This window comes from Acomys russatus, chromosome 31 (assembly GCF_903995435.1).
Source record: "Acomys russatus chromosome 31, mAcoRus1.1, whole genome shotgun sequence".
Taxonomy (NCBI): Eukaryota; Metazoa; Chordata; class Mammalia; order Rodentia; family Muridae; genus Acomys; species Acomys russatus.
This window is the reverse complement of record NC_067167.1, coordinates 17760278-17784477: the sequence shown is the minus strand read 5'-3', so window position 1 is coordinate 17784477 and position 24200 is coordinate 17760278. Positions and strand designations below refer to the sequence as shown.

The 24200-nt window shown below is 43.2% G+C and overlaps 2 protein-coding genes across 2 annotated transcripts in view; one reads left to right on the top strand and one right to left on the bottom strand.

The window, feature by feature from the left end:
• Plxnc1 (plexin C1) overlaps nucleotides 1-16214 on the top strand; it is a 153200-nt gene extending 136986 nt beyond the window's left edge. Inside the window, exons 24-31 of the mRNA XM_051139846.1 lie at nucleotides 7595-7649; nucleotides 9709-9740; nucleotides 9835-9942; nucleotides 11058-11221; nucleotides 12706-12853; nucleotides 14574-14714; nucleotides 14814-14888; nucleotides 16003-16214. Coding sequence (XP_050995803.1) covers nucleotides 7595-7649; nucleotides 9709-9740; nucleotides 9835-9942; nucleotides 11058-11221; nucleotides 12706-12853; nucleotides 14574-14714; nucleotides 14814-14888; nucleotides 16003-16107 — 828 coding nt within the window. The 3' untranslated portion in view covers nucleotides 16108-16214. The remainder of the gene's footprint in view (nucleotides 1-7594; nucleotides 7650-9708; nucleotides 9741-9834; nucleotides 9943-11057; nucleotides 11222-12705; nucleotides 12854-14573; nucleotides 14715-14813; nucleotides 14889-16002) is intronic.
• A 2733-nt stretch (nucleotides 16215-18947) lies between these two features.
• The window catches only part of Cep83 (centrosomal protein 83), a 93664-nt gene continuing 88411 nt past the window's right edge, over nucleotides 18948-24200 (bottom strand). The window contains exons 14-16 of the mRNA XM_051139844.1: nucleotides 23493-23596; nucleotides 20605-20794; nucleotides 18948-19586 (exon numbers count right to left, since the gene is read on the bottom strand). Of these exons, the coding sequence (XP_050995801.1) occupies nucleotides 19482-19586; nucleotides 20605-20794; nucleotides 23493-23596 (399 nt within the window). The 3' untranslated portion in view covers nucleotides 18948-19481. The remainder of the gene's footprint in view (nucleotides 19587-20604; nucleotides 20795-23492; nucleotides 23597-24200) is intronic.

Below are 24200 nucleotides of genomic sequence, written 5' to 3'. Positions count from 1 at the left end.
TCAGTAGGAACCCCAAGGAGGAGGGTGACCACTGATTACCCATAATAGGGATAGGCAGGACAGGTCATTCCAGCGGAGAAAGTGGATGTTCACAGCTGTCAGCAAGGCACGGGCGGCCTGTCAGGAGAGATGGACCATCACTCTTCCGGGAGGCATCAGCGTCCTAGACACCTATCTGCTTAAGGATGATAATGAAATTAATCCAGCCGGTAGTCACTTCCCGTCCTGATGATTTATTGGCCTCCTTACACCAGTGTTGCTGCCTGGTGGTAATAAATGACAAGGCTAGGACACGAGAGCTTAACGGATTCTGCTTATGTTTAAAAAAGATAAGCTGCGAGGCAAATAAATGCCGAGGGTTCACAGGAATCCAGGGAGGGCAGCCGGCCGGCCGTGCTCCCTAAATCTGGACCGGTCTGGAAAAACCTGGTTTCCTGAGGGCTGAGCTCCAGGGAAGCCTCCGCCCCGACCTTCAGCTGCCTGAGTCGGCACTTGATTTTAATAGCACCTCTACAGATTTGAAAGCTGGGAGAATTCGAGAGGGCTGGGCTGACGTTCGCTTTTGCCCTTTCGTTAAAGAAAACCATCTTCAAGTATTTGCTTTTCCCTCCAAAGAGACAAGATGCTAATTATTGCTCTTATTCATTTTCTGAAGCATCCTAGTTTGAGTCACTGTATGTACTTGAAAGAAAAAAAAATATATATATATACATATTTCATTTTAAAATAGGGTCTAATTCAGAGCTCTGAGTGATTCAGACATACCTCCCCCAATTAGTCCAAATTAGTTAGGCTTTGAAGCTAATCGTCAGTGAAGGGCAGTCCTTCCTCCTGTCTAAACAGAGTCTCTGCTGCTAGAGAGTAAGGCCCAGCTTCTTCCGCCTCATTCTGTGAGGGGACCAATGGAGAATAGCAGGTCTCTACTGGACATTTGCTCTGAGGGTGCTAGAGGGGTCAGAGATAGAGAATGCAGGGTCTGATGCTGTCCCCAGAGCACCAAGCTGATGGGGATGCTCCGTCAACCTACTGCATGGTTTCCCATCCAACTCCCAGCATTTTGACAATTGTCTTCTACGGCAGCAATAGTGGCAGTTGGCACCCAGCCTTGTCCACGGTGCCACCATTAATGCTCACCATAGCCCGATGCTTTGAGGCCAGAAGTATTATTACTTCTACTTCCATCAGATGTCCACAGAGGACAGCAGATTTTTGCTGCAGTGTCATTCCATCTTGTGCAGGGAAGGGGTCATGGGAGCCAATGTCTTTATAAGCACATGCAACCAGCGGCATCTTTCTCTCTGTAACTAAACCCTCAGAGACACTCCCCTATCTGGCTGTGACTGTTGGGCTGTTTGCTATGATGGGTATCCTACTGGTGACATCAGAGTAGACTGTGGAAACACGCTTGCTGTCTAGGCTTCCTTCCTCTCTCCTTCATCACCCCACCACCACCACTACCACCGTGACCTTTTGCTGAGCCACACTGTCACACCTTGCCGTGGGTCAGCACAGGAGCTGCAAGACAGGTGTTTAAGTGGGCAGGAAGTTTTCTATACAGATCACACATCTTGTGAGTTTGGAGGATGGAGAAAGATGATAAACTATTAGGTGGTTGAGCGACATTGTGTGCTAGTGCAGAAGTGATCACCACTGACACCAAATTAGCCACATTTCTAGCCCTCAGCAATGTTTCAGATGATCTGTGAGGTTAAGATGAGTGGTCCTTCTGGTCAGGTTCCATCTGGGCTCCTAAATAAAAAAACTGGACGACCTTAAAAGACACCTTTAGATGCGTGTGCATTCAGCCGATGAAGAAGCTGTTTCTGTGCCACATCCTGTCCTCTCTACGACCCCGTGAGTTGACTACTGTTGTTTACATCCAAGGCTTGGAGAGGGTAAGGAAGTTGGCCCTTATTTAGCTCCTCTTGATGCCTCAAGGTCATCAGCTGATAACGGGAATTTCTCTCTCAGGCTCTGCTGGAGGCTGGTGGGATAAAGTTGCTTCTCAGTGGGGATGGTAGCCGTGTTCCTAACCCTCAGGCTTGCTGGCTGGAGAGCTGGGCCTGATGTTTGAGATCGTCTGGTGGTTGGCATTCTCCTATGCTGACAGAAAAGGTTCAGTTCTCTTGAAACCCGGTGATGAATCTTATGGCCCCATGGGACAAGACTTTTTCAGTGAACAGCCTTTCACAGAGTTGCTGAGGAAGGACAGATACCAGGGAAGAGCTCCCTGAAGCAATTTGTATTGATCACTGTGCTTTTAGATTATTTTCTTTAAATAAGGAAAAAGGATCAAATTCAGAGCACATTCATAATTTTCCATAAAACTTATAGGTGTGAATTTCAAAAAACTGAATATGAATTTGCCAGTAGTTGATCATTTTTACTTAATACAAATAATATTTTATGAAGGTTTATTTTTATTACTTATGTTTCTGTAAGTGCCCATGTGTGCCAGTGCCTTCAAAGGCCAGAGAGAGGTACCAGATCCCCCAGAGTTGGAGTTATAAGTGGTTGTGAGCCAACTAGTGGGTGTTGGGAAGCAAACTTGGGCCCTCTGGAAGAGCAGCAAGTGTTCTCAACCATTAAGCCATCCCCACAAATAACATTTTCATATGATTAAATTTTATGTTTACATTTTGTCTCTAGAAACTCTATCCTTATGGGATAATCTATAACATATGACATAAATACAGCATCTGGCCGCCAAGATATCTCAAGTTTATGCAGATTTATTTTAGAAAAGTTGAGTTTATTAGTTTCTGCTTTAGACAAGGTCTTGGGTAGCCCCAAACTGGCTTCCAATTCCATATGTACGAGCTGAACTCTTCATCCTCCTGTTTCTCCTGGCTGAGTGTGGGATTACAGGCACACAGCACCACGCCTAGTTCACACAGTGCTGGGATCAATCTCAGGGTTTCATGAATGCTAGGCAAGCACTTGAACAGCTGAGCTACATCCCAGGCATGGCTTTAAATTGTTGACATGGGTCTATTTCAACCTCTAATTCTGATGATGACAAAGTCTATACTTCTGTCACATTCGAGGCTGGCATCACTGGGGAGGATTGCATTTGAAACTGCCACGTGCACTTAATCTGCTCTGGGCTGGGGACCCGTTCCATCTGCAGCTCTAGCTGGTGGCATTAATCTTCCCTTGATTTAATTTGGTTTTCATCCCGAAAGAAAGTCGGGGATGTTCCTTGCCTCATAGGAGGACAGGAGGATGAATGTGGGACTCTGGCAAATGGTTAGAACTCCTGGGAAGGAGCAAACAGCCACTGTGTTTTTAACCCTTTGCATCCCATGGCACTTTTCAGAAAGGCATTTCTGGCCTTAACTTGGCAGCAGCTGACTTGAGAATAGAAAGTGGAAACCTTCTGCTTCCCCCCCCCCCGAAACATCTGCACATTATCTTTCTGTCCTTATAATAGCGTTAGAGTATCACATGGGGTCGAAATGTTCCAGCCTCAGAGCAGCTGTGAAAGTTAGAAATATGCTCACACCCCTCCAACTCCCCCACTAATAAAATGCTCTTACTCCAGCTCTTGGAAGATAATTTCAGAGTCGAAATCTCCTTGGTACAAGCTGCGTCTACACTGTCTTAATGCCTGAGCACAGTGCCAGCAGCCAAGCGTTGCCAGCACTTGAAAAGACATTTGAACTTTTGGCAGCGTTCCTTATCAGAAGGCCCATCCGTGGTGTTTGTGATTATAGAGGAGGGGTGCTCGCTTTTGGCAAAACAAAGCGGCTGACAGTAGCGGAGTATTGGCTCAACACTCAACAGGATCCATTTGGGATTCATTCTTTGACAATTACCCAGAATGAATCACCAGCTTCCTTTTATAAAAGGATATTTATTGGCTTAGAATCAGCACATCCAGCTCTTGGTGGGGAGGAATTCTGTAACTATGTTCACACATTCTTATAAGCATGGTGTCTGAGTACTGCTAAGGGGATGCCTGCATGGAGCATTTATTTTAATTGCATCAAATATGGAGGAGAACTGAAAAATCGGTCCAAAAACGATGAATGGCTCAAAGGAAAGAAGAGGATTCGTGGTAATAACAACCCAAGAGCTCAGTAAGAATTAAGAACACTTCCTGGAGTTGCTCTGGGGCCTGGTAATCTAGCTAGCTAGCTCTACCCAGACTCCTCCTCTTCCCACAAGATGTCCTACACACTAGCAGTGGGAGGCCTCAAGCATAAACTTAGCGGCTCGCTGGACACAGCTGGCTGGACAGCTGTGTCTGGGGCCTCTGGAGAGATGGCTCTTCCTCTGTGGCTGTCACCTGAAGGAGACTGTTTAATCCTTTGGTGCTTAGCAGGGAGGCCTGTACATTTTGATAACCGATGTGCAGCAAGCCAGAGAGCAATTCTAAGATTTGTCTTTTTTTCCAAACCAGGAAAGGCCAGCTCCAAATTTGTATTAGAGCTTTAAAGTGGAAAGGAAAGTCACTTTGCTGATAGGGTGGTGACAGCTGCAGGGAGGAGGGGTTTGTCCCTGACCTGCCTCCTCTCTACCATCCTTTGTCTTATGCTGTGGACCACACAGCCAGCCCCTCCTTCAGAAGCATTTATTCTTACGAACCCCTGCCTGCCCTTTGTATCTTAGTGTCTGTGTTTTCCTTTGCCTGAAGGTAAGTTCTGCACTGATCACTTCCAAGGAGCCACGTGATTATGCAAGAAAGATCCGAGAGGTCCATTTGGCCCAGGGATACTTGGTTCCAAAGGGCCTTCAAAGTCAGGGCCTGGACTTCAGCTCCAGAGGCCACACAGACATGGCATTAACATGACTGCAGGATAAGAGCATTTATCATCAGCCTATACATTTAAAACCTAAAGTGACTTTTGGCAGAACAATACTGAGTTTTACAGCTCATGTTCCTCAAAGCTCACATGTTTAGAGTGAGGAATGTAGCTTGGTGATAGAAAACTTGCCTAGCAAGCGCAAAGCACTGGGTTCAGCCCCCAACAGTAAGGTAAATAAAAAAACCGCAAACCATCAAAACTTACCTGTATAAATGTGGGACTCACTGGTTTTAGGTATAGAGTTGTACACCATCACAGTCTGATTATAGACCATTTCATCGCTTTTAAGAGAAATTCATTGCTATTCAGTCTTCTCTATAGCTCCCATTTTTAAAAAGACCACTAGCAGTCTATATAAATTGGGCTGTTCTGAGCATTTTATACAAACGAGATCATATATGTGATCTTATAACTGTCTTGTTTCAGTTAGCATTTCTATTTTTTTTTTGTGGGGGGGACAAGTTTTTTTCTGTCCTGGACTCACTTTGTAGACCAGGCTGGCCTTGAACTCACAGCAATCCACCTGCCTCTGCCTCCCAAGTGCTGGGATTTAAGGTGTGCGCCACCACTGTCTGGCCAGTTAGCATATTTTTTAAAGTTAATCCACAATGTCGCATGTATTAACATCTCCTTTACCATATGGCAATTTTTGTAGTGCATTCATATAATGGGCTATTACACAGTTATGAAAAGGGATAAACTACTGACTGGCACAATAAATTAATCTCACAGACTTTAATATTGACCCTAAAAGCATATAATAAAAAAAATCAAACATGCTTGTACGCACTGTAGAAATCCATTGGTGTGAATCTCAAAAGCAGGTAAAGCTAGTCAATGAAGCAAGTCAGAGAGAGGAGTGCCTCTGTGTGAGGACAGGGGGCTGCTGCCTGGGAGCAGACGGACGGACAGGCCAGCAGCAATTCTCAGGACTTTGAAATGTTTCACAAAACAACATAGGTGGATTTACAGCCCATTTACACAAAATCTTATTTCTAGGAATGACCATAGTTATACATGTAGTTGTGCTGGCCAGTTTTATGTCAGCTTGACACTAGCTGGAGTCATTTTGGCAAAGTAAACCTCAACTGAGAAAGCACCCCCCACCAGAATAGCAAGTCTGTAGGTTTTGTCCTGTCTTTCCCTTCTTCTCCCTCTCCTGACACAGGGTCTCATTATGCAGCCCTGTATGTCTTAGAACTCACTGTGTAGACCAGGCTGCTTCTACCTCTGAAGTGCTGGATTAGAGGCACGTGCCGCCATGACTGGCTTGTAGGGCATTTTCTTGGTTGGTGATTTTATGTGGGAGGGGCCCAGTTCACTGTGGGTGGTTGGTGCCAGCCTAGGCTAGTGGTCCTGGGTGACATGAGAAAGCAGGCTGAGCAATCATTGGGAGTAAGCCAGAGTAAGCAGCGCTTCTCCATGGCCTCTGCATAAGTCCCTGCCTCAGGTTCCCTAGATGACGGTCTGTAACATGGAAGTGTATGCAAAACAAGCCCTTCCCTTTCCAAATTGCTCTTGGCCATGATGTTCCATCACAGCAACAGAAACCTGGAGCATGCTAAGCACCCTCCAATATGTCGTACTTATGTTTGGAGGTTTTTGTTTGAAAGTATATGCAGTTTCTATAATTAACTGTTGTAGAAACTAGTGCACACGCAAAAGAGAACAGTCGTTAAGTGTGCTAGAAGAGGCGTCACCTGGCGAGCACTTCCTGTGTCTGGCACTACATCAAGGCACAGGTGCCCCTTCTGGTCCCTCCTAACCACTAGCCCCACTCTCTTCTCTAAATATCTGGTGTCAGAGTTTTGACTGAGAACAGTCTAACCATACAGTCTGAGTTCTTTTGCGTTAGAAAGACTGAGATTCACCCCGTGGCATGGAGCAATAGTTTGCCTGTTTTTAATGCTTTATAGCCCATTGTGAGGATCTGTGCTGTTGAGCACAGACCTAAATGTACACTCGTCCCATCACTGGGTACAGCTGTAGATATCAGTGAGAGGAAACCTGTCTCAGCATTTCTTCGCTTCCTACTGACGCAGCTGATTCAGATGCTGTGACAGATGCATCTACTTGGGGGCTCAAACAACAAATACTTACTTCTCACAGTTCTGATGACTGGAAGCCAAAGTCATGTACCAGTAGACCCAAAGCCCGTAGTCAAAGCCCCTTCCTAATTCAGAAGGCTGGCTTCTCATTGTATCTATGTGCTGATGATGGGAAGAGAGGAAGGTGGAGTGGGATGGGGCAGGCTCTGTCTTCTCAGAAGGGTGCTAATCCTATTTCTTAGGCCTTCTCTCTAGGACTGAACTATCTCTCAAGGTCCTCAGCTCTTCATACCATTTATTAAGATGACTCAGTATATATATATATTTGGAGGGTACACAAGAACTCAACTAGAAATGAGTTGAAACCTGATTTGGGGGGGTGGGAGGCGCAGGGAGCCACCCAGGCCTCTTTTGACCTGTTAGGCAGGAACTAGACCAAGATGGCTTACTCCTCCTCTCTGCCAGAGGCAGCTCCTGTCCCATCTAGGTCACAGGGTACTGCCCTCCCTGCATCTTGCTGCCTGTGTGCTTCCTTCATAGTGTACCATGAGCCCCTTGAGGCAGATAGTGTCCTGCTGGTCACCCAGCTAACCCCAGCCTGCACACAGAAAGGAGAAGTCCTTGATAAATAGTTAATAAGTGAGAGAACATAAGATCTATCTAATTCCTAGCTGGAAGTTGAGAAATCCATTATATTTTGAAAACTCACATTTTCCTTCTTATCTCTGCTTTCAGATATCAAATGGATCCACTATAAAAGTCTTTAAGAAGATAGCAAATTTTACTTCAGGTAACCAATATAATATTGTTAACCTTTTGTTCCCACCCAGCTCTGTGAAGTATTGCTTTTTTGCTTCTCCTAGACATACTGTCACATAGGTATGATTGAGTTGTTGCTATGTAATTCTCTGGAAGCTGAGAAAAGCCATTTCGATCTGTTTCTACTCCTAAGAACACGGGCCTTGCAAGAAGGGAGGAAATTGTCCCTATGTTAGTATAGAACGCCCAGCACAAAGGAAGTTGCTGTCTCTAGCAGCTCTGAACCCAGGGCAGTCTCAGCTCTAGTAGCTCTTTTCCAAGACGGAGTAAGATGGGTACCAACAGAAGAGACCGCCCTGCAAACAGCAGGACGCTTGCAGAAAATCACACTGCCCTAGACAGGCTGAGCAAGCAAGACAATCCATGCAGAATCTCCAAGATAATATTGTAGACTTCCCAGACAGCGGAGACAGGAGGAGTTTTACAGGAAAGTCAGCAAGCTAGTCTTCTGTCTTCCTGGCAGCTGTGGGACAGGAAAATACTGATAATGCCTTGAGAAAATCCCTTGGTCCTGTTCTAGGTTTGTCCTTAGCCCCAGACAGGGACCTCTCTCCAGCAGGCTTCTTGCAGAGACACCACAGGCAGGGCATTGTTGCTCCCAAGCTTAGTTCAGACTCAGCTTCTAGCCTGTGGAACCACATCTCCTAGGTGATTCCCACCTTCCATCACTACACTGGGCTACACAAAGCCATCCTGCGGAGTGGCCGTCACCATGGCACAGAGATGCCATCATTATGGGCAAGGAGAGAGCTGTGGCTTTTAAGACTCAGATTGGGCCTTTAGACAAGCATGCTGTTTGAGTCAAGTAGCTAGAGCGTAGGTTTGATCTCTTCATGGAACGTGTGCGTGCTCCCTCCTTGTCCAGTCTGCCCAAAAACCACTAATTTGACTTCTGCCCTACTGCTACTCAACCCCTTGACCCTCTGTGGCGGTCCCAGCCCCGGATGACCCAATGTTTAGCCAGGCAGGCAGCCACAGGAAAAAGGCACTCAGCAGCTCATTAAGACTGGATGAATTGATGGTGTTGAACTTGAACAGGAATCTTGATAAAGCCTACTGCTACTAATTTTTCAAGCATTTAGCACTATCCTCCAGAGAGATCCTTTTCTTCCCGGAGCTCTAGCCACACAGAGCTTCTGTTGTAGGGCTAGGTAGGGACTTTGCCTTATCCTCCATAGAATTCTGACTCACTCAATAGCCAGCATCAGACCCAGCAGCCTACTCTATCTGCTAATCTACTCTTCCCTCTCCCGTGCGTTAGGACAGACCATCAGACCATCCCTATTCCACAGACTTCTCTTACTAGCTTGCCTATGGCTGGTTTTCTATGGGCTATTTTCCCTTCCCCTTAAATGCTCTAATTTTAAAATTGAGTATCATTTTTAGATAGTCTATTCCCGCTCAATTTTCAGGGCCTTCATCTGTTTTTCCCTCCATTTTCTTCTCTTCCTCCCAAGCATCCCTTGGCTTAGTGCCGTTCTTAGTTTGCTTGCTCTGAGGCTGGATACATTGTCCTATCTTAGAAGGGGCCTACATCCCTCCTACCGTGGTTCATCTGTAATAGCCCTTCTTCAAAGAAATCTCCTGGACTCAGACTGACATCTTTTTTACATAGTTCTCCCTCATTGAAATTAAGTAATTGGGCAATTAGTAGCAGCAGGAACAAGGCTCGCTTAATTCTAGCTGCAGGCTTGGCACATGGGGGTGCTCCAGGTCTGTCTGTTGAGTGACAGGCTAGAGCCCCTCCTCCCTGTACCCAGTTAAGTGTCTATTTAGCCTCTGCTGTAACACTTCTAGGGACAGGGAACTGGCTTCCACCCCAGTCTCTATGCCCTCTTCACACTGTTCAGGTGCAGCATAGGAAAAAATGTAGCAGTGACGGCTGAGTGTAATAATAGAGGAGCTGTTGGCTTTAGAACACAAACGGGTCTTTTGTTGAGGCCAATTAGTCCATGGTTGTTTTTTTTTTTTTTTTTTTTTTTTTTTTTTAATGGGCTCTCTTTCTCTCTCTCCTGTTCTCTCGTGTTCAGATGTGGAATACTCAGATGACCACTGCCATTTGGTGAGTCTGGACTGTCCTGTGCTATCCACTGAACTGCATTGCCTTTTGTAGTATACAGTTTCCTCAGGTAACGCTTCTACGGCCTTCTTTTTAGATTTTACCAGATTCAGAAGCATTCCAGGTCGTGCAAGGAAAGAGACATCGAGGGAAACACAAGTTCAAAGTAAAAGAAATGTATCTAACAAAGCTGCTGTCCACCAAGGTACACTTAGTGTTCCAGGAATGCTTTCATGGCTACCTCGGGGGTATATGATATGTTCAACTTAATTTACGCTCAAGTGTGAAAATGTTACAAATCCCTTGTGCCTTCTAGCACATCCTATAATCCCTTTCTTTCTTTTTTTTTTTTTTTTTTTTTTTTTTTTTTATAAACTGGAAAGAGAACAGCACTTTACAAATTTCTACCGCAGCATCTCCAATCAGGGCGTTTACTATTGTTCCTGCTTTTTTACCCACCATCTCACTATTTTTTAGGTTGACAGCATAATTATTCCTTTTTGTTTACTTGTTATTATAGATAAGCAATAAAACTCCTTTGAATTGCAAATAAAATGAGGGGGGAATCTGATGATTAACCTAGTAAACCTTACTGCCTTCTTTTCTTTTTTTTTTTCCCATTTTGAAATTAAGAATTCTGTTCACTTATACAAGTGTCAGACATGAAAGCCAGTGGAATACCAAACCAGGAGCAAATCTTACTGCGTCTAGTTTTTAGTGGATTAATGGATGTCTCTGGATTTTTGCTCCACTGGTAACCTTCACGTCCCCTGGCCTTGTTACCTTGGTGGGCAGGCTTCTTCAGCAAATCCGCTTAGACCTGAGCAGATCTGTGTGGTAGGCAGGAGTGCCTGCTCCTCTTGGTTTTCAGTTTGCACAGAGAGCTGTCTTCGTTTTGTTTTTGATAAAGTATGTGACTGCCCTGGGAAGTCCATATTTAAGCCCTGAGATGGGAATGAATGCAGTGGAAAAAGATCTGGCAGCAAAGCACTCACTCAAGTTTTCCCAGGCTGCCTGTAACAAAGGCAGAACATCAGTGGCTTCTTGTACGTGTGTGTACACACATACACACGTGTACACACACACACACACCCGCTCTCCCTGCTGGCTATTCACATGTTTGTGCACCATATCTAAATGTAAACAGACTTTCAGGACCCTTGTCCTATACGATGCTGGCCTCATTTGACAATTTCACACTTTCTTCTTCAGCTGGCTTCCTCTGGTTGGCATATTACTTTCCTTGGACTTGGAGCTAGCTTTTCCAATAGTTTTTCACAACTACCACCATGTATCTCAGTCTCCCATTCTGTCTTCCAGGTGGCAATTCACTCTGTGCTTGAGAAACTCTTCAGAAGCATTTGGAGTTTGCCTAATAGCAGGGCCCCATTTGCTATAAAATATTTCTTTGACTTTTTGGATGCCCAGGCTGAAAACAAAAAAATCACAGATCCTGATGTTGTACATATTTGGAAAACAAACAGGTGGGAATGTAGGTGATTATTGACTGTTTTCAAGAACCTAGGGCAGAATGCTAAATATGCAGTTTCTGTATCAGAACCTCAGGGTTTGAATTCTAGTCTAGATGGTACCATAACAAAATTCTGTTCTCTTTGTCTAGAATGCTAGATTAGCAAAGAATGACAAGTTAGTGTTCTATAGTTTAACTGAGTTTTATTCAACTGTTACTATGCCTACAATAATTGCTTTACAATTTTCAAGCTGTGTCTACTAAAGATTATATAGTTAATGATTTTGCCACTTGTAGTAGTAGATGCCATGACTTAACCAAGAGTTTTAATGTTACTTTAGCATTTACCTTAAAAAGCAGGATATCTGCTTGGAAGAGGACTATAGCTTCTTGTCTCTATTTGAAATGCTTTGCACCTCAGCCGAGGAAGACCCAGTCATGATGCAATAGAATGACATGTGAGCTCAACCCCCGCCAAATGCTAGCAAGTAGAGGTGAAGCTCCAGAGCTCTTAAGTCTTTCCCTTGGGTCTGGGTTTAGAGCCTCTGCTCAGCTCACTCCTGTCCTTGGTTCCAGCCTCACACGTACTCCACCCCCACCCCCCAAGGCCCTGCTACTCCCATACCCAGCCACCACAGACTGAGCCAAGGAGAATCCCAGCAGCCATAAGGTAGAGACAGTAAGCTAGGCCAAAGTTGTGGGGAAGGCTCTGAATCATTCTCAAGTTCGTATTCCAGTATTTCCTTAACTGCCTACATTGGGCACCGGTGGGAAGGACCAAGTTTGTCCTCACAAAGTTTGCATTCTAATGGAGAGATACACGGAATGGAATGCATGTATCCATTGGAGTGCACCAGAAGGTGGTATGTGCAATAGAGAAAATACAAGAGGGTAAGAGTATCAGGGCAGGGTGGACAAAGGCTTCAAAGAAGCCTTTTACCCATAGATGAGGAAAAAAGATACAACCATGAGACTACGTGGGACAGGAGAGCATTGAGAAGACAGCAAGGGGCCCAGTGGAGATAGAATAAGTGAGCTGAAAAGTGGTGGAAGAGGAGACCCTGGTTGAGGGACACACAGTTAAAGATAAAAGTGGCATGATCTGATTCTGTTAGAAGGATCAGATCTGGGGGCAAAGAATCTAGGTGAGACATCAGTGGCTTGCACTAGTGTGCCACACTGAGAGAGGCTAGAAGAGGTCAGGCACAACAGATCTGAGTGAGTTCTTGTTGGTGACATCATCTCATATAACCCAGATTTGGAGTACATTCTTGTCCACAGTCACTTTCTGACTTCCTGAGTCTGCCCTTCACTCAAGGTTGGATTAACCCTTTCTGGTTCTGAGTGATACTGCCACCTGCTGCTTTTGTGAGTTTGACTAAGCAGGTGTATATACTTTAGTAACAAGGCCATATACAGTCATTTACAAACTGGTGAGCAGACCACTGGCTATTATATAAGTCCTGCCTGAGAAGAGATTGTTTTCCCTTCAAACAGCCTTCCTCTTCGCTTCTGGGTAAACATCCTGAAGAACCCTCAGTTTGTCTTTGACATTAAGAAGACTCCACACATAGACAGCTGTTTGTCAGTGATTGCCCAAGCTTTCATGGATGCCTTTTCTCTCACAGAACAGCAACTGGGGAAGGTAAGGCCCAGCTTTGCTTTCTGATACATACCCCTGAAAATCACTTCCAGAGACTGATGTCTCATAGATATGCCTCAGATGCCCCAACCCTCAGCATAATTGCAACTGTTAGCGTCTTCCTACAAAAACCCGCCTCCACTCCTTTCTCTAAAACTTTCTGGCCCCCTAGTCTCTCTTCATTTCCTCCCTACTCGACGGCAACTGCCTTTTAACCCATACCCCGTGGCCCTGCTGCTTACCCAATCCCCAACTCTTCCTTTGCACCATCTTAGTACAGTTCTTCCTATAACTGGCATCTTTGCAGTGCTACAGGGCCTTCCTGACTGGCCTTAGTCCTGCTAGTAAACACTGCTCATGCCAGTGTTTCATTCCACAAATACAATCTCTTGATGTGTATGAAGAATTGCAGATGACTATCTGTGAACTCCCCTGGTTTATCTCTTACACATGTTCAAGACACTTAAAAATGTGTTTGTTCATAGTAAAAGTAGCTGTTAAAAACATCACTTACTAGGTTCTTGGTATAGTCCAGTTTATCCCTCAGGTACCATGATTCCCATTTTATACATGAGAAATTTGAGGTCCTTGTGGTAGGCTCGAGGGCTAAACAGATGGCAAATAAAAAACACCTTACCTCATCAAAATACTTTACAGTGTATTTGTAGATTTCTGTCAAGGTCACTTCTTCAGAGAGGTCACGGGTCTTGTTTACAACAGAATTATGAACTCCCATCTGTCTAGCCATACAGCCCTCCCCTGCAGTCAGTCGTGATTCTTCACATCATTATTAGGCAATGGGAATTTCTCTTCCCAAAGGCAAGCGGCAAGCACCAGTCACCTCCATTGTTGTATGTTTGATGGCTACCAGTGATTCTTGGATAAATGCATGCTAATTGAATGACATGTCATGCCACTTGCGAGGTTCACTTAAAACCCAACACTCACTTCTCTGGAATATCTCAGTGTAGGCAGCCTTCAGAATGACTCTCCAAGTCATTGAGACTGTCACTAGACCCTTGTAAAACATACCGGGACATCAGCCTAATCATTAATTTGCCTATCTTCAGAGATTTTAAAAAATTTTGTGAAAAATGATTTAAAGTAAATTCACTTTGTTGTTTACATATCCTCACTGCTGTACTTATAAAACACCGTTCAAATTGCCAAGGACTCTTTGCAAAGTCAGCCGTCAGAGTTACCAGAACCGGTGCTCCACACTTGCTTGAGAAATTGGAATATGTTAATAATCTAATGAAATAAACAGATAAGCTAGAAAATCTGCCACTGCCAATTACTCAACAGTTTTACAGTTATATAAAGGCCTCAATCAGATCTACAATCAAGTCTTTATAAATGCCAGAATTCACTGGTGGGTGAGGATGAGAGCAATGTTTTAATTCAGGCTTTTTAACGACCATTAGTAACGAACTGTGACTGAAATAAGTTCCATTGTTACCGTAACTCAAAATCATGCAAAAATAATAATTTTAGTTCTTTTATGAGAGGAAGACTGAATATATTAGCATTTAATCTGCCTGAAAATAACAGTGACTCACCAGAACTATCTAGATGGCAGTCCGTCACTCAGTCACCATTTACTGAGACCTACTGCATGAAGCCTTGTTAGCAGGAAGCACTGCTGGTGGAAGTTCAGTTACACTGCACCATTATACACCCCCCGGTGACTTTTTATGCTTCTCTGGCTGTTGCTGTTTTTCAGGAAGCACCAACTAATAAACTTCTCTATGCCAAGGACATACCAACCTACAAAGAGGAAGTAAAATCTTACTACAAAGCAATCAGGGATCTGCCTCCATTGTCATCTTTAGAAATGGAAGAATTCTTAACTCAGGAATCTAAGGTATGACTGAAAAGCAGAAATAAGCTTATAAGTTGTAATTTAAAAACAGTCATTTCAGAGCCTCTCAAACAAGCCCCCCCCCCACCCCGCTTTTTTTAGAAACATGAAAATGAATTTAATGAAGAAGTGGCCTTGACAGAAATCTACAAATACATCGTAAAGTATTTTGATGAGGTAAGGTGTTTTTTATTTACCACCTGTTTAGCCCTTGAGCCCACCACAGGGACTTGGGTATAGTCTCCCATCCCAACTAGTCAGAAAGGGAGGCCCCACCTGAGCCAGACTGCACATGGCTGCCCATCTCCTCTCGTAGTCTGTCATGCTGCCTACCTGTGGACCAGCCTGAAATTACATTTGAGTTCATGGGGCCTAAAGCCACACAACTCAAGTAAACTTGGAATAGTAAATCATGGGCCAGTTTACGCTTGAGTGTGGTCTGCTAAAAAGAAAAGCTAAGCCTGTTAAATCACCTAGATTCTGTTTTCCATGGTGACAGGAAATCATGATCTACTTCTAACCTAAGCAACTGTCAATAAACATGTTTTCGGTCAGGCTTTTTACCACCATTATTAACAACTGCCATTTTCCTTTATGATTAATTCTCCTTAATCTGGATTCGTTGTTTCCAAATATGTTAATCCCCCCTTCCCTGATTCCCCCCCACTCAGTCATGCTGGGACAGGCTATCCATGTCAGTGGTGAGAATAGCTCACCAATTCCATTTGCTACTTGAAGATGGAGTGAAGAGCTAAGGTAGGGTAGAGGCAATGAGTTCCTTAAACATGATAAGCACTCCTCTCCAGGGGCCAGGGGTGAGAAGGGAAGCACTGGGGAGGGGAAGGAAGGGAAGGGGAAGCACTGGGGAGGGGAGGGGAAGGGAGGGGAGGGAAGAATTCGTCTCTGATCAGGATGCCCTTGCTTGCTGCATTTGAGGAATACCTGCCTGCATGCTGGCTGCCTAGGGATGCTTGCTGTGCTTGGAATGGCTGTGACGTAATGCATAAAGCAAGGCCTTGGAAGTCTGGCCCCATATTTGTAAGCAAATAGTTGGTATTTTTTGCGGGCTTCTATTTCAAGCCCAAGTGGTGTTGATCCTGTGATAATGACTTAGCAAAACAACTTGCAAAGTGAGTACAGAAATGATCGAAGAAAATGCTGGCATCTGTTTCATACCACTCACAACATCAGGAATGAAAAAAAGAGAAAAGAGAAAGAGCAAGCCCACCAGAATTGTGAATTGTAATGCTAAAATTCTAACATGTAAAATAACTGTTCTAATTGTCAACAGATTCTAAATAAACTAGAAAGAGAACGAGGGCTGGAAGAAGCTCAGAAACAACTCTTGCATGTAAAAGTCTTATTTGATGAAAAGAAGAAATGCAAGTGGATGTAAGCACCCTGGGGCCTGGCTTTATTTGACAAAGTTCTTCAGACAGCTTGGGAGCAAAATGGCTGCTTGAGCTACTCTTTGTCGTTAATTTCTTATGTTTGCACATGGGTTCCACTTTGAGCACCGTCTTATAAGAGACCAAGGCACATGCACAGCTTTTAGAAAGCATATCAACCACTGTGCCTGTGAGTAAAGCTTGGGAACCCTTCTGTAAATAGAGCTGAAGTGGTTGTTGCAAACAGCCTCCTTGTTTACAGAGAATACAGGGCCAGTAAGCAAGTGTCAGTATTGTAACTACAGTCTCCACTTAAGCACAATGATCTCTAAGTGGTTTTGTTGGAAAACTACAGCTATGTAGCACTTGTGACTACACTGTACTTCTGCAGAAAGAAAGAGGATGCTAACAATGCTAGAAATGCGTCATTTGGAAACAGGTGGGGGTGTCAGGGCAACCCTGAGGATCTGCAGCGTTCCTTCACTTTCCCCAGTAGTTCTTGGAAAGGCTGAAGGCAGAATTTGGTAGTGTGTACACTTAGCGTTCGTGAGTGTGTGTGTTTAAACCAAAAACTAACAGTGTTGCAACATTGTTGAAAGGGCTCGTGTTTTTCAGTGGTTGCCAGCTGCGCTCATTAGCTCACCTCCATCCCATCGCAGCAGCTCTAAAGCAAGGAGAGTGGGTGGGTTTCACTGAAATGCAACAGCATTTTTTCCAGACCCTGTCCTTTTTCTCTTTTCATGTATCTGGTAGTGGACATGTTGGGTATTGTAAGAAAAAGAGTTCATGACTTTACTTCTGTTTGATCAGAACTGTCTGTGGATGTGTAAGTCACTCCTGTAATCTTACATTTCTATGCTAGTGTCTCCTTGCTTTAGATTTCTGGTGAACCCTGTGGTTATAAATACTTGTGTGTGATTAAAATAAAAGATACATTTTACATTTCATCAAATTGTTGTTCACATCGGAGTATTATATATAAATATATATTTGAGGCCCGAGGCCTGGCAAATATTAGTACAACTTGGTATCTTAGTCTTACTATGTACTTTTTGAAAGTATTCCTTACAGGAGAAAGATTTAAATACTCATTTTATTCGTGCCTCTTTTTTTTCCCTAAGAATTTCCTATCCAGTTATAATGTGGTCTTTTTTATTGCTGATTTTTTTTATTCTCGAATTTTTGCTGCTCATGACCAATTTTAATACCACTGTGTTTTCCTTCTATTAAACAGAAGTAAAAAGTGTAATCTGACAACTCTCTCACTTACCTTGTGGCAGGCACCTTTTACCCTTGGTGTTCTAAACCCCCAATTTAGGAAGAAATTTTCCTTCAATCAGCAAATAAAACATTGAACACACATTCCTTAAAACCATTTACCAGCACTGTATGGACATCTAGGATGAAATGTGAATTTGTCTTGGTATTTTGCTCCCTAGTATCCGATGAAGTGTAAGAGAGGTAACACTTCAGCAGTTCAGGTGCCGCCCCAACAGGCATCGTCCGATCTGTTCCTCCTGACTGTTGTCTGTCCAATGGACACATCCCAAAATTACTACCAAATAGTTAATTTCTAAGTAGAACGGTGAGAGGTCTGGTCCCCATTTAAAGCTGCTACTGTCTTCAAAGAGGTGAAGGCGTTTATAAGAGAAAAGTTGGAGGAGAGTTGAGAGCCAAGGGTAGGAGAATTGCCCAACAGACTTTCCCTTCTCTGGGGAACACAAAACTCAAAGGTTGAGCCACAGCTTTAGCTAAGTATTACTAAATGCTACACGAGGGTGTCCCTGTCCAGCTCTCTGACGTGAGTCCTGTGTGGAGCCTTACCGCCTCTTCCAGGAGCCAGGAACGTTGGGCAAGTCACTCACCTCTTTGTGCCTCGATTTCTGTATACTATTTCTAAGCTACCTCACTGAGGTGGCATGAAGATTCACTGATGTATGTAGTGTTTGTCAGTCCTCCAGTGGAAAGCACTATCTAGATCACACTTTTGGATCACATTAGCCAAATGCAGAGAATGTCCAAATTAGATGTGTGCTGAAGACAATCAGTCACTGGGTTTATTAAACAACAACTAAAGAAGCAAATGACAAACAGTATCTATTTTCAAGTTTCTTTGCATATTTTTGGTGCAAAACAGTTAATTTATAAACTTTTCTTCTAACACTAGTGTCTAAAGCAGCATTAAAAAAGACTTCTGTTACTTTTTCTGTATTAGGATTTAAAGTCTATTTCTTACTGTATACCTGACTGAAACTGTTCTTGGAGATGAATGTTTTAAATGTCTATATCCAAAAATAAACATTTTGATGTAACAACCATGGACTGTTCGTCTTTTCTAGCTGTAACAGGTTTCTTACTGTAAGTGGCTCCATGGAAATTAGTTTTCGGAACAAGATGTCATTGTACATTCCACAGAACTGAGCTCCTTGCTAACCGAAGCTGAGGGCTGCTCAACTATGTCCCTGTCTTCAAGGGTCAGCAACCGCAGAGACTACTATATAGTGAGAAATCCACCTAAGTTTGAGCTTTGTTTTGTTGACATGAAATTCCAGTGGAATTCCTCTAAAACATGCTACATAAGGATGCTTCCAATGGTGCACAATGAAAGTGAAGTAAATAAAACATAAAACATAATTAATTGGTTAGAACCTAAACAATGTGAAACCAAACTAAATACCAGCAACACCTCAAGAGCCCAGTGCTTCAAGTCAGACTACCAGCCCTAGGTGCAGACCACCAGCCCTATGTGCAGACCACCAGAGGACTTCATTTCCTAAAACTTTCAATTCACCAAAGAAGTGAGGCCAGCAACTGTTTAGTATACACTATATGATCCAGAAAATTAAACACCAACAGCACAGATATAAAAATATTTATTAAGTTACTTAATAAATTAAGTGCACAGCTTTTAGAAAAGGTTAAGATTTCTATAAAGAACATATGTTTAGACATTTTTAAGTCTCTTCATACTTTTAAATGGGCATCTTTGCCAAAACTTTTGGCTTATAACTTTTGTATATAATAAAGGAGATGTTTGCTGATCTTGTTATCGCCAAGCAGACATCTCAAAGACGAGGGAAAGGGAATTCAGGATGGATCTATTTCACGCAAAATGCCAGAAGATATCAACAAAATAAAAAATTTGAAAATTTGATTCCTTAATTGACTAGTTCCTTTTATTTTACTCTAAGTATCTCTGAGACTCCAAATACTTCATCTCTGTTAGTATAACCCTAAAGCCCTGGACCCCATGCAGTGCAGCACATAGCTAGTACCTTTCTTGAGGCAGCTCACGATTTTGGCAAAGAATAATAAAGCACCCCAGGGGCACATGCTCACTTCATGTTTTTATTGAGTTTCTGGCTCTGCCTCTCTTCCAGCATCATTCCCCAGGAGATCCAAGTTCCTCTAGCTGTTTTCTTTGCGTAGTTTCTAGTTCTTCCAGTCTTTTGCGAAGCAGAGAGAGTTCTCTTTGATGCTGTTCTTCCTTGAAAACAACACATAACAGAAAACTAGGAACGTCCCTGCCACTTGCCTCTTCTACAGCGCCCTCCAACAACGTGAATGAAATGCTGTCCATTTTAGCAGTCTAAAAACAGTCTCCTTCCTCTCCTGCCTCAGACTCTAGTCTTAAGCAAAATCCAGTCTGTTTCTCCCCAAAATTTGCCAGAAAGCAAATGAGACAATGCTACTGGCAGGGCAAAGGTACACATAGGTGGCAGCTTTCAAATAAACAAGACTGGCATCGCCGTAATTTACTAAAAGCAGCAGGCGGTCTAAGACTCAATCCAATGGCCACAGTCTCATGCCCACACTGTAAACCAGACACTTAAACGGCCCACTGTTTGCTGAATCTGAAACAGCACACAGCCTAGGCTCTGGAATCTGACAGTTTAGGCTTTAAAAAAAGCTCAGCTGTCATTTATTCAGCTAAGACCTTAGGCATGCCACCACACTGCTTGTTGTTTCTTCATCTATGAAGTGGGAGTGAAAATGGTGCCTTCTCTCAAAGTATTTTTCACCAGTATTAAACAACATATTATATAGACAATGCAGTGTGCTGCATTAGGAAGTTATGGAGAGTTATATGTAATTAAGTTACAAAACGAGGCTACTCAGCTGGGCATGGTGGCACAAGCCTTTAATCCCAGCATTTAGGAGGCAGAGGAGACAGGAGGATCTCTATGAGTTTGAGGCCAGCCTGGACTACCAAGTGAGTCCGGGACAGCCAGGGCTGTTACACAGAGAAACACTGTCTTAAAAAACCAAACAAAAACAAAAACAAACCAGGCTACTCAAACACTGTTCATGCAGTCCATGACCAAATATGAGGAGACCGTATTCCAGAACCATCAGCAGAAGATACAGTAAAGTTAAATCTACTCAGAAAATTTCTACAGTAAATGAGAAAAAAGTTAAAACTGACCTTAATGTCAAATGAATTTTAACTCTAACTGGTAAAACAACCTACAGAAATGTTTACTCTTTTCTTAAAACGCTCATACCTGCATATGAGGGGGAAAGGAGAGGTCCATTCCAGGAACACTAGCCAATGACTGAAAGTTAGCAGGATTGAGTGATGCTGTCGGAGGCATGTTAGGAACCAAAATTAGACTTCGAAATTCATTATGCCTTCTCTGTATGTCCTTCAGTCGTTTTTGAAGCCTTGTATATTCTTCAAATGGAACATTTTGTCTTAAAAAGAAAAAACATTTCTGTTCTTTAATAATGAAGATAAGCATATAATTTTTAACTGGGAGAAAGATTCTTAAATTCTAACATCCATCTATCTGAAAATCTATTTATCTAGAAAGGTAATGGGAAAATTACCTTTGTATCACCCCACCCCACACCCTGTAGCTGGAGCTGATATGGACTCACTTTGCAGTCCAGGATGGCTTTAGGAGGATTAAATGTGTCACCACCCCTAGCTACTATAGATGGGTCTTTTGGTGGTGGTGGTGGGGGAAGCTAGGGTGTCTTGAGACAGTCCTGGCTATCCTAGATTCACTTTGTAGACCAGGCTGGCCTTGAACTCCAGAGATCTGCTTGCTTCCACCTCCTGAGTGCTGAATTTTGTACCACTGCACCCAATCGGGGTGGGGGTGGGGGTGGTGGGAAGAGTGGTGCGTGCGTGTGTGTGTGTGTGTGTGAGAGAGAGAGAGAGAGAGAGAGAGAGAGAGAGAGAGAGAGAGAGAGAGAGAGAGAGAGAGAGAGATGGAGTCTGACTGTGTAGCCCTGATTGGCCTGCAACTCCCTATGTAGACCAGGCTGGCATGGAAATCATAAAGATCTACTTGTCCCTACCTCCAGAGTACTGGGACAAAAGGTGTGTGCCACATGCGTGGCCCCTATATATTAACAATTGGTAATGAGCACTGCATGCTATCAACTCATTATACTTTTACTTGTCAATTCATCAAAGATTAAAAATATCTTGAGAAAAATTTTGGCACTTTTATTTTTATTTATACTCTCGCTTATGAATTTTGAAAAGAAAAGGAGACTCTAAACTATAAAAAAAAAGCTTAAAGTTAGATTAAGCCTTATGAAACTCATTTTTTATGAAATATAGTCAAATATAAAATCATAATTCTTTATATTTGAATTCACCTAATTGTAAATAAAGTGGTTACTGATACAATAAAATGCAGTGTTTGACCTCTGGCTACCTAGCATAGCACCCCTAAAACTCCTGGACACTCAGGGTGAAGAACATCACTTGGACAAGGAATGAGGTAACCCTGGCCAGGGATCCTACAGAGTTTCAGGAAGAGTGAGACATGGCCACAGGTTATACCTTCCAGTCCACTACACCTCCACCTCTGAAAAGGGGAGATAACTGAAGTGAAGGCTGGGTTGTTCATCAGTGACAAATACTGTAATCAGCCTATGGGATGAGGCTGCCATAAAATCTAAAAGACAGGTGGGCAAGGGTTGGCTCTGCAAACATGAGGACCTGAGTCAGGACCCACCGTACTCATGTCAAACAGTCCAGTAGAATCACAGTCAGCAAGCACCAGGTTCAGTGGGGTCTGTCTCAAAACCTAAGGTGGAGTGTGACTGAGGAAGACATCTTACATTGATCTCTAGCTCTCCCTGTCTCTCCCTGTCTCTGTCTCTCTCTCTCTCTCACAAACACACACACACACACACACACACACACACACACACACACACACACACACACACACAGCCACAGGGCAGGGGTCAGGGGGTGAGGCGACAACCAGACAGTGTTTAGGGAACTCTAAGTTGGCCTAGAAGGTGGTGTACAGGGCATGAACACCGTCTCCCCTTGCCCGTACTTTTTCCTTTACACCTATCCACATGGCTGTTCATCTGTGTCCTTCATAGTATTCTTTTAAACAACTGGTAAGTCTAAGGCATTTTCCTCAGCTTTGTGAGCAACTTGAACAGACTAATAGATCTGAAGCACAGGGTCACTGGAACCCCAATTTACAGCCTGCAGGTCAGATACAGGTCATAACCTGGGCTGTCTGAAGTGCAAGCGGATTGGTAGGACTGAGCCTCATCCTGTGTCAGGGTCAGATCTGAACTATAGGACTGTCAAGACAGTGTCCAAGAACACCAGAACACGACAGAAAACACTGCTGCACAATAGGCAATTTCCATTCTGAAAAGTCAAGTTCTTCATTAAGTACCTTAGAACATTAATTAACAGTTCCAAAAGATTTTATCAGCTTAAATCTTCTGGGCCCAAAGACACTAATGGTGGTATTATTAGCCAACAGTAGTTTTAATGTGTGCAGCCATAATGTTCAGAACTATGCTACTGCCATAACCACAAAGCCAGTGAGCATCCTTTTGTGTTAGAATCCCTCAATACCATAAACACCTTATACATGATAGAGACTTTGGCTTGAAGGAACGCTAAGTTAGAATGAAGAGTAAAAGGTAAAAAAGAATTCTTGTATTTCTTGGCGGGGGAGGTGTGTGTGAGTGGGGTGTCCTCTGCAACTTGTGGTATAGACCAGGCTGACTTCAAACTCCCAAACATCTATGTGCCTCTGCTGCCCGAGTGCTGGCCATAAATACACAGTTTAAAATAAAACAGAAGGTACACTGCTCTCAACAAAGTCTTCGGGCTGCAGAGACGGCTCAGCAGTGAAGCATGCTGGCTGCTCTTCCAAAGGACCAGTGTTCAGTTCCCAGCACCCACACGGTGGCTCACAACAGTCTGCAACTCCATTTCCAGGAGACCTCACACCCTTTACTGGCCTCTGCAGGTGCCTGTAGTCATGTGGTGCACAGAAACTGCTGCAGTCAGAGACACATACAGACAGACACAATGGATGAATAAAAACACAGTAAATGGTAAACAGAAAGTGCTACGTAACAATAGGGGCATATATACATACTAACATATTACCTATTTAACACCTGGTTTTCTGTTTCTAATTCTTCTTTCTTTGCTTCCAAGACTTCCACTTTCTCTTGTAGTCTCTTCAATTTGTTTTCATGAAGAGATTTTCTCTTAAAAAGAAAAAAGATTAGTATAAACAAGTATGTTGATATAATAATTTCCTGTTTGAACAAAACTATAGTGGATACTTAAAAAGACCATTTTTAAAATTTAGAGATTAATATTTTCAGTGAATACCAGGGATAGAGATTAGTATATAGTTTGTACTGAAACTGCAAAGGTAAGAAACACAGATCTACCTCACACCCCCAAAGTGACACACAGAATCATTATGAATGCCTACCAGAAAACTGAGACCAATAACCAAACCATTGCCAAGCAAGCTAAAGGAAGGAGGCAGACCCTACTGCACATGTCTGCCATCTGCAAAGGAAAGCAGGCGCTCCATGGTCTGATGAGACACAGCTGAAGAACCTGGAACACATCGAATTAAAAGCCTGTTTGCTACCGATAAATGACTACCAAAGCAAAAATGGAGAGGATGGGAATGCTAAGATAAAGCACAAGCTTATCTTTCTAAATATTAAGAGAAAAATAAATTTAACTTTAAAGAATGGTTCCAAAAGTGAACACTGTACGATTTTGTTAAATTAATGGAAAAGTCTGAATATAATGTAAAGGGACTATATAAACTATGGCATTTTTTTTTTCAGT